The following is a 14,101-nucleotide window of genomic DNA, read 5'->3' on the forward strand; positions in this document are numbered from 1 at the left end:
TGACAATGTGACAAAGAGAAAAGCCACAAGGGCTGCTTTACAGGCTAAGCAAGTTTAAGGCTTCATTAATTGCTTTCTTTCCTGCAATTTAAGCAGGAAAATGAGGGATACCTTTTGCACAGCAGGAGATCACTGTCAGAAAAACCACAACAAAAACCTTGTGCTGTTTATTCTACAGCATTTCTGGGGCAAGGCTTTCATGCTGATCACTCTTTTGGCATGAGATGGTAGAAACAGAACAACCCCAGAATGGCTGAGGTTGGAAGGACCCTAAAGTTTATCCCATACCACCCTTGGGTCAGAAAGGACCTTAAAAATCACCCTGATCCAACCCCTGCCATAGCAGGGACACCTTCCACTGTCCCAGGCTGCTCCAAGCCCTCTCCAGCCTGGCCTTGGGCACTGCCAGGGATCCAGGGGCAGCCACAGCTGCTCTGGGCACCTGTGCCAGGGCCTGCCCACCCTCCCAGGGAACAATTCCTAATTCCCAATATCCCATCCAGCCCTGCCCTCTGGCAGTGGGAGCCATTCCCTGTGTCCTGTCCCTCCATGCCTTGTCCCCAGTCCCTCTGCAGCTCTCCTGGAGCCCCTTTAGGCCCTGGCAGGGGCTCTGAGGTGTCCCTGGAGCCTTCTCCTCTCCAGGTGAGCACCCCCAGCTCTGCCAGCCTGGCCCCAGAGGAGTTCAAGCCCTCAGAGCATCCCTGTGGCTGTTTGGGAATAGAAGGAATCTGTCCCTTTACAACCACCAGCAGCTCCCCGTGAGCACCCGGCAGGATCTGCTGCCTTTCAGGACACATTTAATAACCCCACCCAAAGGGAATTGCTGGTTTTCCTGCTTGTCATTCCACATGAACTGGGACAGCCTTGCTTTGCATTCCTAACACTGAAGGCTGTGCTCCATCTCCAGGCAGAGGACACACACCCCAGCAATGTACAGAGGAACCTCGCTGGTTCATCATCCCCAGGAGCTGCCACAGATCCCCTGGAACCCCAGCTCTGGAAAGCTGTCCCAGCTAAGCAGGAGAGGGAAGAAGCCAGCTGAGGCACAGCTGTGTGGGACAGCACCAGCCCCCTGTGCTGGGCAGCAGCAGCAGGAGCAGCCCTGGAGGGGCAGGACTCACCTATCTCACGTTTCCTCTCATTTGTTGTGCAATTGTGGAAAAACTCCGTCATCAGACTCTCCAGAGCCCGCAGCGAGGCCTCCTCTGATGCCTGGGAAGGACATGGAAGGAAAGAGAGAAAACTCATTCCCACTCTGACACAGGAGGGGGGCATCAGAACAGCACACGTGCACCAAAATCCAACAGAAGCAGAACCAGGATGGGGCAAACTGGGAGCTCAAACTGCTCACTGGTGGAAAGGAGCAGCAGGATTTGTGAACTGCAAGTGGAAGCTTTGACATGAAGGATCATTTGCTCCATTAATAAGGACAAGAACACAACAGAATTCCTTTATTTTGGTGGCATTCAGGAATTTGAAGGGAATAAATAATTCTCACAAAGACAGCAAGTTCAGATCAAGATGTTTTCAGATGTTTAGAAATAGTAAATATCCTGTCATGGGATGCATAAAGCTTCATAAAACTGAGAGGATTTCTCTTGGACATCAGGAAGAATTTCTTCCCAGGAAGGGTGATCAGGTATTGGAATGGGCTGCTTGGGTGGGTGGTGGAGTCCTCACCCCTGGAGGGGGCACTCAGTGCTCTGGGCTGGGGACAAGGTGGGGATGGGCCACAGGTTGGACTTGATGATCCTGGAGGTCTTTTCTGACCTCAATCATTCCATGATCCTGTGACCCCTGACACCTCTTCCTGTCTTTGCCTTGGTGCCATCCTGCTGCTCAGGAAGCTCAAAAAATTAAGGAATTTCCAGCACTCTAAGAAGCAATATATCAGTACATACCAATATTCAGCAATCTGATTCAAGAAGAACAGCACACCCACCCACCATTTAGGTTTCATTCTTGGAAATCATTAGTTACAGTTTTACGTCCTAAAGAAATTATCAAGACTAGCATCCAGCTGTAGTTTTGCAGCACTCTGGAGTTGGAATGATTTTATTCTGGCAAGGTAACAGCCTCAGAAACAGTCCTGCTACAGCACAGACCATGCCATTGCTGTGCCCCCAGTGTTTTCATCCCATGCTATCAATAATAAATGCATCAAGATTCAAGCCCAGATCTTCAAGTACAGGAACAAAGTAAACATTTAACAAAACTGATATTTCTGCCTCAAAAAAAAACCCCCAAACTAGAAACAAAAGCTGTGCCTGGCAGTCTCCTGCAGAGATGAGCATGTGAGACATCCAGCAGAAACACTCCAGGCTGCTGCTAATTCCCATTTCCATGCACAGCAGTTTTCCCAAGGGCCAAGCAGGAGCCTCTCCTCACTGGATTAACCCCCAGGAGCACCAACAATTCCCCAGCAGCTGGAAGTGGATGCTCTGCAGGACACTGAGCATTTCCATTTACAAAGGAATGCTGAATTCCATCCTACCTTTCCTCTTCCTGCCCTGCCTGTTCCTTTTTTCTTGCTTTTTAAAGCCCTACTCTAGAAATCAAGGACTACTTCAGCAGGAGATGCTGGTAGTGGGAAATTGGCTTAAAACAACCAACAATCCAGACAGAGCAGTCCAACTTTTCCAATCCAATGTTTGCAGCTCAAGTTCCCAGCTTTAATCCATTTCTGCTTGGGCTGCAAACTTCCCTTCAGCCACAGATCAGCCTCCTGCCAGTCACCATTCCCAGGTAACAGCACCTCTGTGGACAAGAGCCTCACTTTAAAAAGAAATATCTAATTGGCATCCTTAATGACTTAGGATGTGGCCACACTGCCATTTGTGGGAGCTAAGTTGTCCAAAGCTCCTCCCAGGCAGATCCACACTTACAAATCCACTATTTTCCTAAATCCAGCATTTTCCTAAATCCCTGCACCTTCCTCCTCTGCTCTCGACACAGAGTGAGTCTCACCAGCAGTTTCTGGTGCCAAACCCCCAAAGATGAGTCTACAATCTCAATTTGGTGCAAATTCCTCCCAGAGCAGCACTGCTCTCCCCACTGCAGCTTCTACTATCCAATACCAATAGCTCCTCAATCCATGGAAAACTCTTGGCTCTTCACAGGGTGGAAGGGCTCAGATGTCTTTGGATACTTAATTCAGCAATTCTTCAGCAAGAGCAGTTGACATAAGTACATTTCTTCCAAGATTCATGATTTATATCCTGCTTTTGGAAATAAATTATGGAGTTCTTATAAATCTTGAGTGTCTGCCTTGTCCTCCACTGCCTTCAGCACTGAGATTTGAGGATCCCATTCCTTAGGAACACAGTTAATCTTCCAAAGCAGAACACCACGATCACAATGTTCAACATATCAAAAGCAGGAAAAAAAAACAAACCAGAGAGCACAACACGAGGATTTCATGCAGAAAAGACCAGGCTGGAGAGCACCCAGGCCACCAAGACACAGTGGGACCTCCAAGATGGTTCTGGGCTCTTGTTTGACTTCTTGTGGCACTTGGGGAGGTCTGGCCAAAGGAAGGTTGAGAAAGAAAAATTGTCTGAGGTAACCAAAGCCCAGCTCAGGACCCTCTTCTAACTCCAGGCTGGACTTAGCAAGGACCTGCATTTGCTGATGCCTTTGGGTATCCCCAAAACTTTGGGAACTCCCCAGGCTGCACCTGGACCCAGACACCTGGGAAGCTGATCAGTGAGACTCCAATCAAAGTCCAGCTGCTTGGAGCACCTGGGGCTGTACTTGTGATATTTCCTGCCTTGTTCCCACCTTAACAAGCTGTTTGCTTTCTTTTAGGGCTCCCTGTTTGCTCTGCATTGAGGAGGACAGGCAGAACCAGCAGTGCTGGGCTCAGGTTCTGGTCTGAAATTCTGGGTCATGCCCAGATTTCATATTCCAAGGTTTTTCAAGGAAAGTGTGGAGCATCAGTAACAGAATCTACCCCAGTTTTCCACGTCAGGGCTGGCAGTTTGCCTCACCTCCATGAGGCATTACTAAATATGCAACCACTGAAACAGAAATACTTCCCACTCTCTCAGAAGTCAAACCTGACCCTCTCACCCCTAGTGCCTCCAGGGCTGGATCAAACATCAGAAAATACCATTTCTCTCCTTTGCCAACCATGAGAGGAAAATATATTCAGTTCTCCAAGTGCTGCTTGCAGAGCAGGTAAAGTGAGCTTTTCCTCATGCAGAGATAACTCTGCAGCTCCCAAAAAGCAGGGGAGATAAGATGTGCCACGTCACCATCCACCCATGCTCCACTGCCTCAACACCATGGCTCAGTTCTGACCCACAGGGAGGGTCCTGGCTGCCAAATTCAGCAGATCTTGGGGCCAAAGGTGATGTCCTTGTCACAGCTCCCTCAGGGGAACAAGGCAGTGAGAGGTGGAAGCAAGCAGGGTAAAGCCAGCACAGCCACAGCTGCAGAGTCCCCTGTTCCAGCAGCACATCCACACTTTGAGTGGAATTTGGGTCAAAACAGCATCTCTGGGAGGTGTGTCACAGGTGACTGTCCCCAGGATGGGTGTCCCTAAGTGCAGAGCTGGGTCCACACCACACAGACCAGGCAAGCAGCAGCTCTGCCCTTCCTGGAAGTGTCCCCTGTGATCTGAGCAGGACCTGCTGTGGATCAGGGTGGGAGAGCCTCTGTCAGCCTGTGTCCTTCCCATCCCTTTCCCTCATTAGTTTGCTGAAGGTGTTCCACACCACTATCAGATGAGGGGTGGAGCTGCTTACTCATTCCAGTTACCTCTGGACTCCAACCCTCTGTGCCCTCCTCCAACCAGGAAAATGAGCTCCAACACTGAGCTCTTCCTGACAGAAAACACAAGATTTGCTACCAAGAACTTGCACATCCAACAACATTCTCCATCCACCAAAGCACCCCAAGAAGGACCCATCCCACCAGCTGATTTCAGGGCTATCCTCCAGTTACATTTTCAACTGTATGAGTCATTAACTGATTTCTGCTGATTAAGGGGGAAAAAAAGCTGCCAACCTCCTGCCTTTCAGCCTGTTCAATATTGCAGCTGCACCTCAGTGAGGCTCTGGAGAAGCAAAATCTTTGTACCCTGCTGCTGACTCCATCACAAGCTCAGATGCAGACTATGACTAAAGCACTGGGGTAGAAGGAATTACTCATGCAGCTCCAGCAAACAGCAGAGCAGCCATCCTTGGGTTGCACTTTAGACACTGCACATGCACTTGAAGAGCAGATACAATGCTAATTTTAGTTTGCATATCACCAAACACAACCACAGCCCTTAAAGAAACTCCTGCTCGTTCTGCAAGACATGGAAGTGCTTTCTAAAGCCATTTTCTCCACAAGCACTTTCATTTAGAGTTCACTTCCTCTTTTTTTTTTAATTTCATTTTATGCTCTCTGAAGGGATTTTTTTTTGTTGAGGGGAAAGATTTTCTCTACTGCTTTGCCATAAAAACACAAGCTGTTAACCTTGTAATGTTTGCCATTAGAGCATCCATCACACAAACGATGCTCTAAATACAGCAACTCGGGCTAATGACAACTGGGAGAAGGGTTAGGCCTGTTCACTTTTTCCCTAATGTGTTTGCAAATGGATACCACTCCAAGACAAATTTAAGGCATTCCCTCTCCAGAGCTTTTTTTAGTAAGATGTTAATTGCAGCTGCACTGTTACAGAGGTGACTTCATCCTTCAGGCAGCACCTTCCCGATGTGGAAGGATGGATTTTCCACCACACCAGCTCCCATCGCCTCCTCCAGGGGCAGGGAGGAAAAGCCCAGGCTCTGCTGCACCCCAGGAGCCCCCAGAGCACATCAAACTCCCCTTCTGCATCTCCACTCTTTATTGACAGCTGGGAGCTGTGAGGGGGAGCTGTTCCCACCCCCTGCACCCACCCTGCTTTGGGGTCTGATGCCCTCCCTGTCCATCCCTGCCTGCAGTCCCTGCTCCTGCTGAGCACTCCCAGCCCTCCAAGCCCCCACGCCTGCACTGAGCACACACAGATCCCTCTGCAGCTTCCTCATTCTGGAGCCTGCCTCTCCATCCCAATCCCAATCCCAAACCCACCCACCCTCCTCTCCTGCCATTTCCAGTGCAAGACACAGCCCAGCCTCCTCCCAGCTATCAGGATTCAGTTTTTATCACATTTAGCTGCTAAAATCACTATCAGCTACGTCTACCAGCTGGTGGGCAGCTCTTCCAGGAGAGATGGGACTGCAGGGGAGCACACAAGGAGAATCCTGGCTGATGGAAAAATTCCCAGAGAATTGCTATATTGCCACCAACAAGCCAATGCACAGAGTTAAAAAAAACAAAAAACCAGACAAGGAACAAGAAATTTCAGCCACAGCACCTGTATAAAATAACTCATCATCACCCTGTTGTTGCTAATTGCAATGTCCCATCCTCTTCCACCTCGGAGCCTTCTGCTCCCAGTGTTGTGCAGTTAATTAACAGCACAGTCACACGTCTAAAAATACAAACAACCACACTCCAGCTGCTGAATTTTCTTCTTTCTCTATTATTTATTGTCCAGCCTAACTTAATGACGCACATATGCATGGTGAGTATTAACAACACTTGCATCTCTACGTACTGAGGTAGTAATTTACTCATTGAAGGATTACCAGGGTGTCTTTCAGAGCCCCTCCCTGCCCCAGCCCTAACACAACATGGTATTGAACATGTAAATTAGAAAGCACTCTCAGAAAGCTTGTGGGTCATTTCAAGCCTGCTCACAAAACCCTGGAGAACCCCTGGGACAGCCCAGGGTCAGTCAGGGCAGTAAAATTCATGGAAGAAGCACACTATTATTTTTAGCAAGAAAAGCAGAATTCTGAAGTATTTTTAAAAAAGTTGTAGGACACCCAACACATCCTCCAGAAAAGACAAACATGCTACTGGGAGGCAGAGCTGGGAGCTCAAAAGCAGTTTTACTAATTATATTTAATCCCTCCCACCAAAAATTGCACAATCTGGGGGTTCACCCTCATTCCAGGGTCTCTCACCAGAGGTCTGACACGAGGAGCCCGCAGCATACGTGCTCCCCAGCAGTGCTCTGCTGATGCTATCAGGACAGGGCTCAGCCTTCATTCTCAGTTTCTTTCCTTGTTGCACTTCAGAGATGTTTTTGTGGTTTCCAGAACCGAAAGCAGACTGGGCCCCCTCTGTGCTCCCAGCACAGCTCAGCTCCTGGGGCCGTGGCACGGCAACTCTGCCTGCAGAGCTCCCCCTCCCACCTCAGAGACCACCACTTCAGCACGTCACTAACAACATGGAGATTCTGCAATCTTGTTATAGCAGATTTTCTGCTTCAGTTGTGGGATAAAAGTCACAGATTGCTGCTGTACCTCAAGGCAGCTGGCAGAGGAGCAAAGGCACCACGCTCCCCTCCGTGTCCCTGAGATCCCAAAGCTCAGGGCCAGCTCCAGAGCTGCTCAAAGCCCTCCTGCCTGGACAACCGTCCCTTCAGGAACCTGGCTGCACTTTGGGAAGCAGTGTTTAATTTAAATATCACCTAAGGACTCAGGAGGACCCCAGGCTGAGCAGAGCTGTGTGGAACAGGCCATGGAGAGCCAGCAGTGCCAACCTGATTCCTGCACCAGAGATCATCTTACCTGGAACACTGCCTGCTCCACGAGTAATCAGCACCTTTTTCAATACCCAAGGGATCTGATTTCTTAAACCCTCTTGGACAGGCAGATTCACTTAACCAGGCATCAGGTTTGAAGGTTGAACTTTGATTAACAGGCTCAAGTGTCTGAGTCTGATTCTTTCTAACCCAGTAACTCTTAACCCACATAACCAAGCCCAGCCTGCAGTGTGTCCTCCACCCAGCAGTTCCCAGGAACTCTCTCAGAAACCCAGCAAAGGACTAAAACAATCCCAGGAGGCTGGAAAAAGCAAAGGGTGGTTTAGACACAGTGCTGTCTCAAGCCACACTTGCTGAAGACGAGCCCAAGAGCAATTTCTGAGTCCCTGACACCCAGGAAAGGCAGCTGGTCACGTGCTGCTGACTTCCTAATTGATTTCTTGTGGTTTAGCTGCTGGAAAGGGCTCAGCAACACAGTAGTTTCCCAAACAAGCAGTTGCTAAAATAACAATACACAGCTGAGAAGTGCAGAAGGACCCAAAGCAGATTCCTCAAGATCAATACCCTGCACAATCACCAAAGAACAGCAGGCAGAGGTGGCTCTGGAGCCACTTTTTGGACTTGCAACTCAAACCTGACAACACAGCCACAGCCATCAGCCCTTCCTCAGCAGACACTTGGCTCACTCAGTTCTCAGCTGTTGGCCACCACTTTTTAAGCCATCAATGGTAATAACTTCTCATCTTGTGGGTTATCAGCAAAACCAGCCACACAAAATCTGCCCTTCAGACACAGCTGAGCATCTGCCAAGGGTGCTTGGCTGGGCAGGAGCTGCTTCCAGAAGTGGAAACACTGCAAGGTGACTCTGGTTGTCTCAGTTCAGAATTCACTTAAATTGCCCCAGTGAAGTCTAGAAACTCACACCTCTGAAGCTGCATCCCTCCTTTCACTTCACACTCTCCCTCTGCTGGGTTCCTCAGGATGCCCCACACTCCAGCCCAGCCTGTGACCCCTCGCAGGGAGATCCCATCCTTCCCACAGAGGCAGTGCTTGTGCAGCAGCCCCAGGAGCACGGGCACAAGGAACAAATCTCTTCCCTTTTCTCTACATAAACAAACCAGGCAGGACCACAGGGCTGCCCCAAATGCAACTTCACTCACTTTTGAGACAACACTTCCTCCAGAGGTTTAGGGGAAGGAACCCAACTTCGACCAGGCAGGTGGAAAACAGATCCCAAGGAGTCCTTTGGAAACGAGTAGGTTGGTGAGGAAAGTATTTGTGAAGGGAATAAAAAATTCCTTATAAAAAGTATTTGTAAAAGGTGTTGAGAAAAATGCCCTCATCCTCTCACTCCAATGGTGCAGAATCCAGGAGATGAGCAGCAGTGGCAAATGAGCTCACACTGTACCCAGCACAGCCTTCAGAGCTGAAGTCTGTTTAAAAACCCCACACCCAGTACAGGATCATGGGATGGTTTGGCCCAGAAGGACCTTAAAGCTCATCCAGTTCTCCCCCTGCCATAGCAGGGACACCTTCCACTATCCGAGGCTGCTCCAAGCCCTGCCCAGCCTGGCCTTGGGCACTGCCAGGGATCCAGGGGCAGCCACAGCTGCTCTGGGCACCCTGTGCCAGGGCCTGCCCACCCTCACAGGGAACAATTCCTGCCCAACATCCCATCCAGCCCTGCCCTCTGGCAGTGGGAGCCATTCCCTGTGTCCTGTCCCTCCATGCCTTGTCCCCAGTCCCTCTGCAGCTCTCCTGGAGCCCCTTTAGGCCCTGGCAGGGGCTCTGAGGTGTCCCTGGAGCCTTCTCCTCTGCAGGTGAGCACCCCCAGCTCTGCCAGCCTGGCTCCAGCCCTTGGGGCATCTCTGTGGCCTCCTCTGGACTCTCTCCAGGAGCTCCACATCCTTCCTGTGGTTATAATGACTCTTCAGAGAACACTCTTCATGCTCTTAGAGGTGAAAATTTAACACTTAGAAATGCCAAACCCTTGCTCCTCTCCACTTGTACAAAGGTAGCAGCTCCTGTGACCAGAGAGAAGCCAAGGAAAGATGCCCAAGTGACAGGAGTGGAGAACCTGGTGTGGTTGTGAAGCAGCTCTAAGGAGTCCAAGATGCATGAAGAGATTTTTAAACACACTTCTCAAATCCTTCACTGTCAGCAGAGCCACAAATAAACCCTTATTTATCTCAGCCTCCAGACAAGTCCCAATAATACCCAGGGAAGGCTCTGAATCACAGTTGTGTGTAGCCCCAAGTGAAGGAGTCTCTGGAATTATGCACATATGCAGAGCTGGAAATGGGAAGCACCAGGGCAAGCAAAAAAAGAAAGTAAATGTAAGAAAAAAACAATTATTCAGCATATTTCTTAAAGGGGTACCTCCACTCAGATTCAACTCCAGCTCCAGCAAGCAAATCCTGCTGATTTTTCTCCAACATCCACTTCTGCCTGGCAGGATTAAGCCCGTTACCATGGGGAAAAGCTGTCCCAACACCTGGCTACACAACGTGCAAGGTTTAGGGCAAACTTGGGGGCAGGATTATACCTGATCCAATACCTTACAGGAGCCAGACCTGGTTTCCAAGGAGGTGTGATTATACTACATGAAAATATGGAATTTTCAGACCCTCACCCCCTGTCAGAGAAAAGAAAAAAATATTGTGAAACTCTAAATTTTATTCCTGGCAAGAGCATTAAAACTTATGTTGGGCATTTAAGAGTGTGTAATGAAACCACCATGGGAAACACCATGGGAATAACTAAGATTTTTGTTAATTAAAATGTTTTCAAAGGATAGCTCACACAGGGAGAACATCCAGTCCAATTAAAGAAAAACAAGATGTTGACATCTGCAGTGCTGCTGCACTTTGGGGGATTTCACAACTGCCCTTTGCTGCTCACCCCTGCAGCTCTGGGTGTCCCAGCCCTGGGGGGTTCCAGGCTCCCTGCCCACAACAGGGGGCTCTGCTGGGCCAGGGGGGGACCCTGAGGGTCACCACGACCCACCCAGCTCCTTCAAACACCAGCAGCACACAGGAAAAGCAGCTTTTGGAAGGCAAAGCTGCCTTTTCCCCCTGCAGCTTTCCCCAAGCCCAAAGGCAGCAGCTCCTGGGAGCAGGAACTGCCTCCTGAGCACTGAGCCCACACTTCCACATCTGAGCCTACAGCTCATGGAGCACTTTGTCCTCCTCTTGGTTTCCTTCACACTTGCAAAAAGAAAGCCAAGGAACTGTAAAAAATACAGGTTTATCCCACATAACCCAAGGGTTAGGGAAGGGGATGAGGAACAACAAATGCAGCCATGCTCAGGGGCTGGTTTTGCTGTATCCTCTCCAGACCCTGATTTTGAACACCAGGGAAACCAGCTCTGAGCCAAACCTCCATGGAAGAAACTGCTCCTCATCCCAAAGAAAAGGTGGAATTGCCATGGAGAAGAAACCTACTCTGTTCTTACTCAATGAAGCAGCAGGGAACCAGCTGAGCACAACACAGATTTTTCAGGCAAAGCATCTCTTTAAAGGCAAAAAAAAAAAACCCTCATTCCCCTCTAGAAAGCTGCTGGCTTTGGCACCCTGACAAGCCAGTACACAAAACAGATGAGCACACTCCTTTCTCCAAAGAGGGGACAAAAAGGAACCAGGACAATCCCTCTTGGGAAGAGCTCCACGCTGCAATTAAAGCCCTAATAAAATATTAAGTCAAAATGCTAAAAATACATGCAGAGATCCAGCCATGAGCTTGGAGATGCTGGAACAAATAAAAGATAATTTGGAGCGTGAATGCAAAGGGTTGGAAATGGGAAAAGAAATGGAATTCTGGGCATGATCCACATAGGAGAAGGGTCAGGGAAGATCAGGGGAGGAAAAAGAAAAAGGAATTTGTGGTGTTGCTAGAAGAGCCTGGAATAGTTCTGGTGGAGTGAAAGTATCCTGAGCGTAAACAGAAAAGAGAAACACGGACAAAGGAAAGAATCAAATGTGTGTGGAGGGAAGGTAGGATTGGAAAAGAGCTGCTTCACCATAAGAAGCTGTAGGAGCTTCTTAGCCCAGGAGAAGCTGCATCATCCCAAAATTCCAGAGAACAGAGAACCCACAAATAAACCCCAGGGGCTGCCTGGATGAGTAGGAAACTCCTTGACCATCAGGATCAGTAGGGGAAAAGCCAATTGCTCTTCTTCTACCAGAATATCAATATTTACATTTTGGTTGGAACAACAAGGCCTAGAAGGGAGAACAGGCACATGCTGCACACTTCATAAATGCTGGAAATGGGATCCCAAAAATTATTCTATACAAGTGGGAGCCTAAACACTTTATTTTGATAAAACAAAGCAGCAAACACCTTCTTTTCTCTCTCTCAAAGAAGAAGGTTGTCATGTTGACACCTGGGATGCAGAGAGAGCCAAGGTAGCAGTGACCCAAATATAAATATAGCTCCTAAGAGGAAATATCTGCTGTCTGCCAGAGGACAATGATCTGGAAGGATTTTAGGGCACATTGGACAGGCAGGTATCAGCCTATCCACCTCAAAGCTACATTTCCTTCTACTTTGCATACACTAATGTATAAATCCAACATTAACAGCAACTACTTGGTTCCTACATGACACCACCTAACAATGTGCAATTAATTCACCCAAGTGAACCCAAAGTTCTTGGAGTTTTTGGGTATGGAGTGATCTCTGCACAGGACTGAACCCCATGGCAGGAGCTTTGTGGTACCTGCCAGATTTTAATGCTTTTCTGCTGAAATAATTACTGCCACCACCACCCATCCATCAGCAACAGCCAGTGGAAATGAGCTTTTCAAGCTCATTTAGTGAACCTGGAGGCTCAACAATTTTGCCTTGATAGCTTTTAGTCCTCCTGCAGCCTACATTTAGCTAGCCAGGTCTTTGAAATATGGATGTGTTGGAATTATTATAGGTCCTGAAAGGGATTATGTGCAACCATTCTGCTAAATGAGCTGTTTTCTTCTGAGAAAAAGCTCTGCTTTTGGAGGAAGCATCTGAGCAGAGTTCAGCTCTCAGAGTTCAGTTCCCACTCCTGCTTCATCTCCAGAGTACCCAGGCCTCGCTGCAGAGCTGGGAAAGTTCATCAGCATTAATCAGCATCTCCAGTTTGATGGTTTAATAGAGGGGAGATAACTGGGGGGCACACAAAGTCACATTATGACTTGCTGGCCAAAAAAGGAAGCCAGATGTTGGAGCTGAGGCCGGAACTTCCGAGTTCCTGCTCTCTGGTTTGAGTCAGAAGGGTTCTACAGAGAGCTTGATTTTATTGGAACTGCTCATGAGGGGATGCACTGAGAGCAGGCAGAACCTCAGGGGTGTGGCTGTGATGCTGCAGCTCAGCTGGCACTGCTGGGGACAAGGGAGGGGACAACACCCTCAGCTCCCTCTTCATCCCAAAACCTGCTGTGAAGCTGAGCCCACCTGGGCATGTGCCAGCACCTCCTGCCTGGGACAGCAGCAGCAGCATCCCCATGTCCTGACAGGGACAGCACCCCTGAGCTCACCTGGGACAGGGAGAACAGCACCCCTGAGCTCACCTGGGACAGGGAGAACAGCACCCCTGAGCTCACCTGGGACAGCAGCACAGCACCCCTGAGCTCAGCTGGGACAGGGACAGGGAGCACAGCACCCCTGAGCTCACCTGGGAACGGAGCACAGCACCCCTGAGCTCACCTGGGCCAGGGACAGGGAGCACAGCACCCCTGAGCTCACCTGGGCCAGGGACAGGGAGCACAGCACCCCTGAGCTCACCTGGGACAGGGAGCACAGCACCCCTGAGCTCAGCTGGGACAGGCAGCACAGCACCCCTGAGCTCACCTGGGACAGGGAGCACAGCACCCCTGAGCTCAGCTGGGACAGGGAGCACAGCACCCCTGAGCTCACCTGGGACAGGGAGCACAGCACCCCTGAGCTCACCTGGGACAGGGAGCACAGCACCCCTGAGCTCACCTGGGACAGGGAGCACAGCACCCCTGAGCTCACCTGGGACAGCAGCACAGCACCCCTGAGTTCACCTGGGCCAGGGCACAGCCCACACAGGACCCAAGTGTCCCCAGGGGATGGGACAGCCATGCCAAGGGGCTCTGCAGGAGCAAGAAGCTGCTGCTCCCTCCTGTCACAATGTCCTGGGTCACCTGCAAAGAGCAGCAGTGCCTCCCAAAGCAGCTCTGGTTCCCAGGCACGGCCTGAGCCAGCCTCAGGGCCACAGCTCAGCAGGGCTGACACAGAACAAACAGGAGCTATTCTGGCAACTGAGCAGCAGCTCCTTGGCAACCACGAGCCCCAGGATAAGCCAGGGCTCACCAGCCTCACCTGGCAGGACAAGCTGCAATCCACACACACTCCACTCCTTCCTCAATGGAAGGCTGCAACCACCACCAGGCAGCTTCAGGCACAAGAAAACAACAGCACTCACTGCTAAAAAACGGGAAGGTGGGAAGGGAGGCTGTGGAATGAAAGGCAAGATGCTGCTGTGGGAAAGTCAGGAACATCCAAGCTGCA

General features: G+C 49.9%; 1 protein-coding gene across 2 annotated transcripts in view; it reads right to left on the reverse strand.

Annotated features, from left to right (window-relative positions):
• Positions 1 to 14,101, reverse strand: part of XPO6 (exportin 6) — a 58,532-nt gene that overhangs the window by 41,466 nt on the left and 2,965 nt on the right. For both annotated transcript variants that reach the window (XM_064390441.1, XM_064390440.1), the window contains exon 2: positions 1,122 to 1,212. In XM_064390441.1, the coding sequence (XP_064246511.1) occupies positions 1,122 to 1,212 (91 nt within the window). The remainder of the gene's footprint in view (positions 1 to 1,121; positions 1,213 to 14,101) is intronic.

Source organism: Passer domesticus, chromosome 15, assembly GCF_036417665.1.
Source record: "Passer domesticus isolate bPasDom1 chromosome 15, bPasDom1.hap1, whole genome shotgun sequence".
In the NCBI taxonomy this organism is placed as follows: Eukaryota; Metazoa; Chordata; class Aves; order Passeriformes; family Passeridae; genus Passer; species Passer domesticus.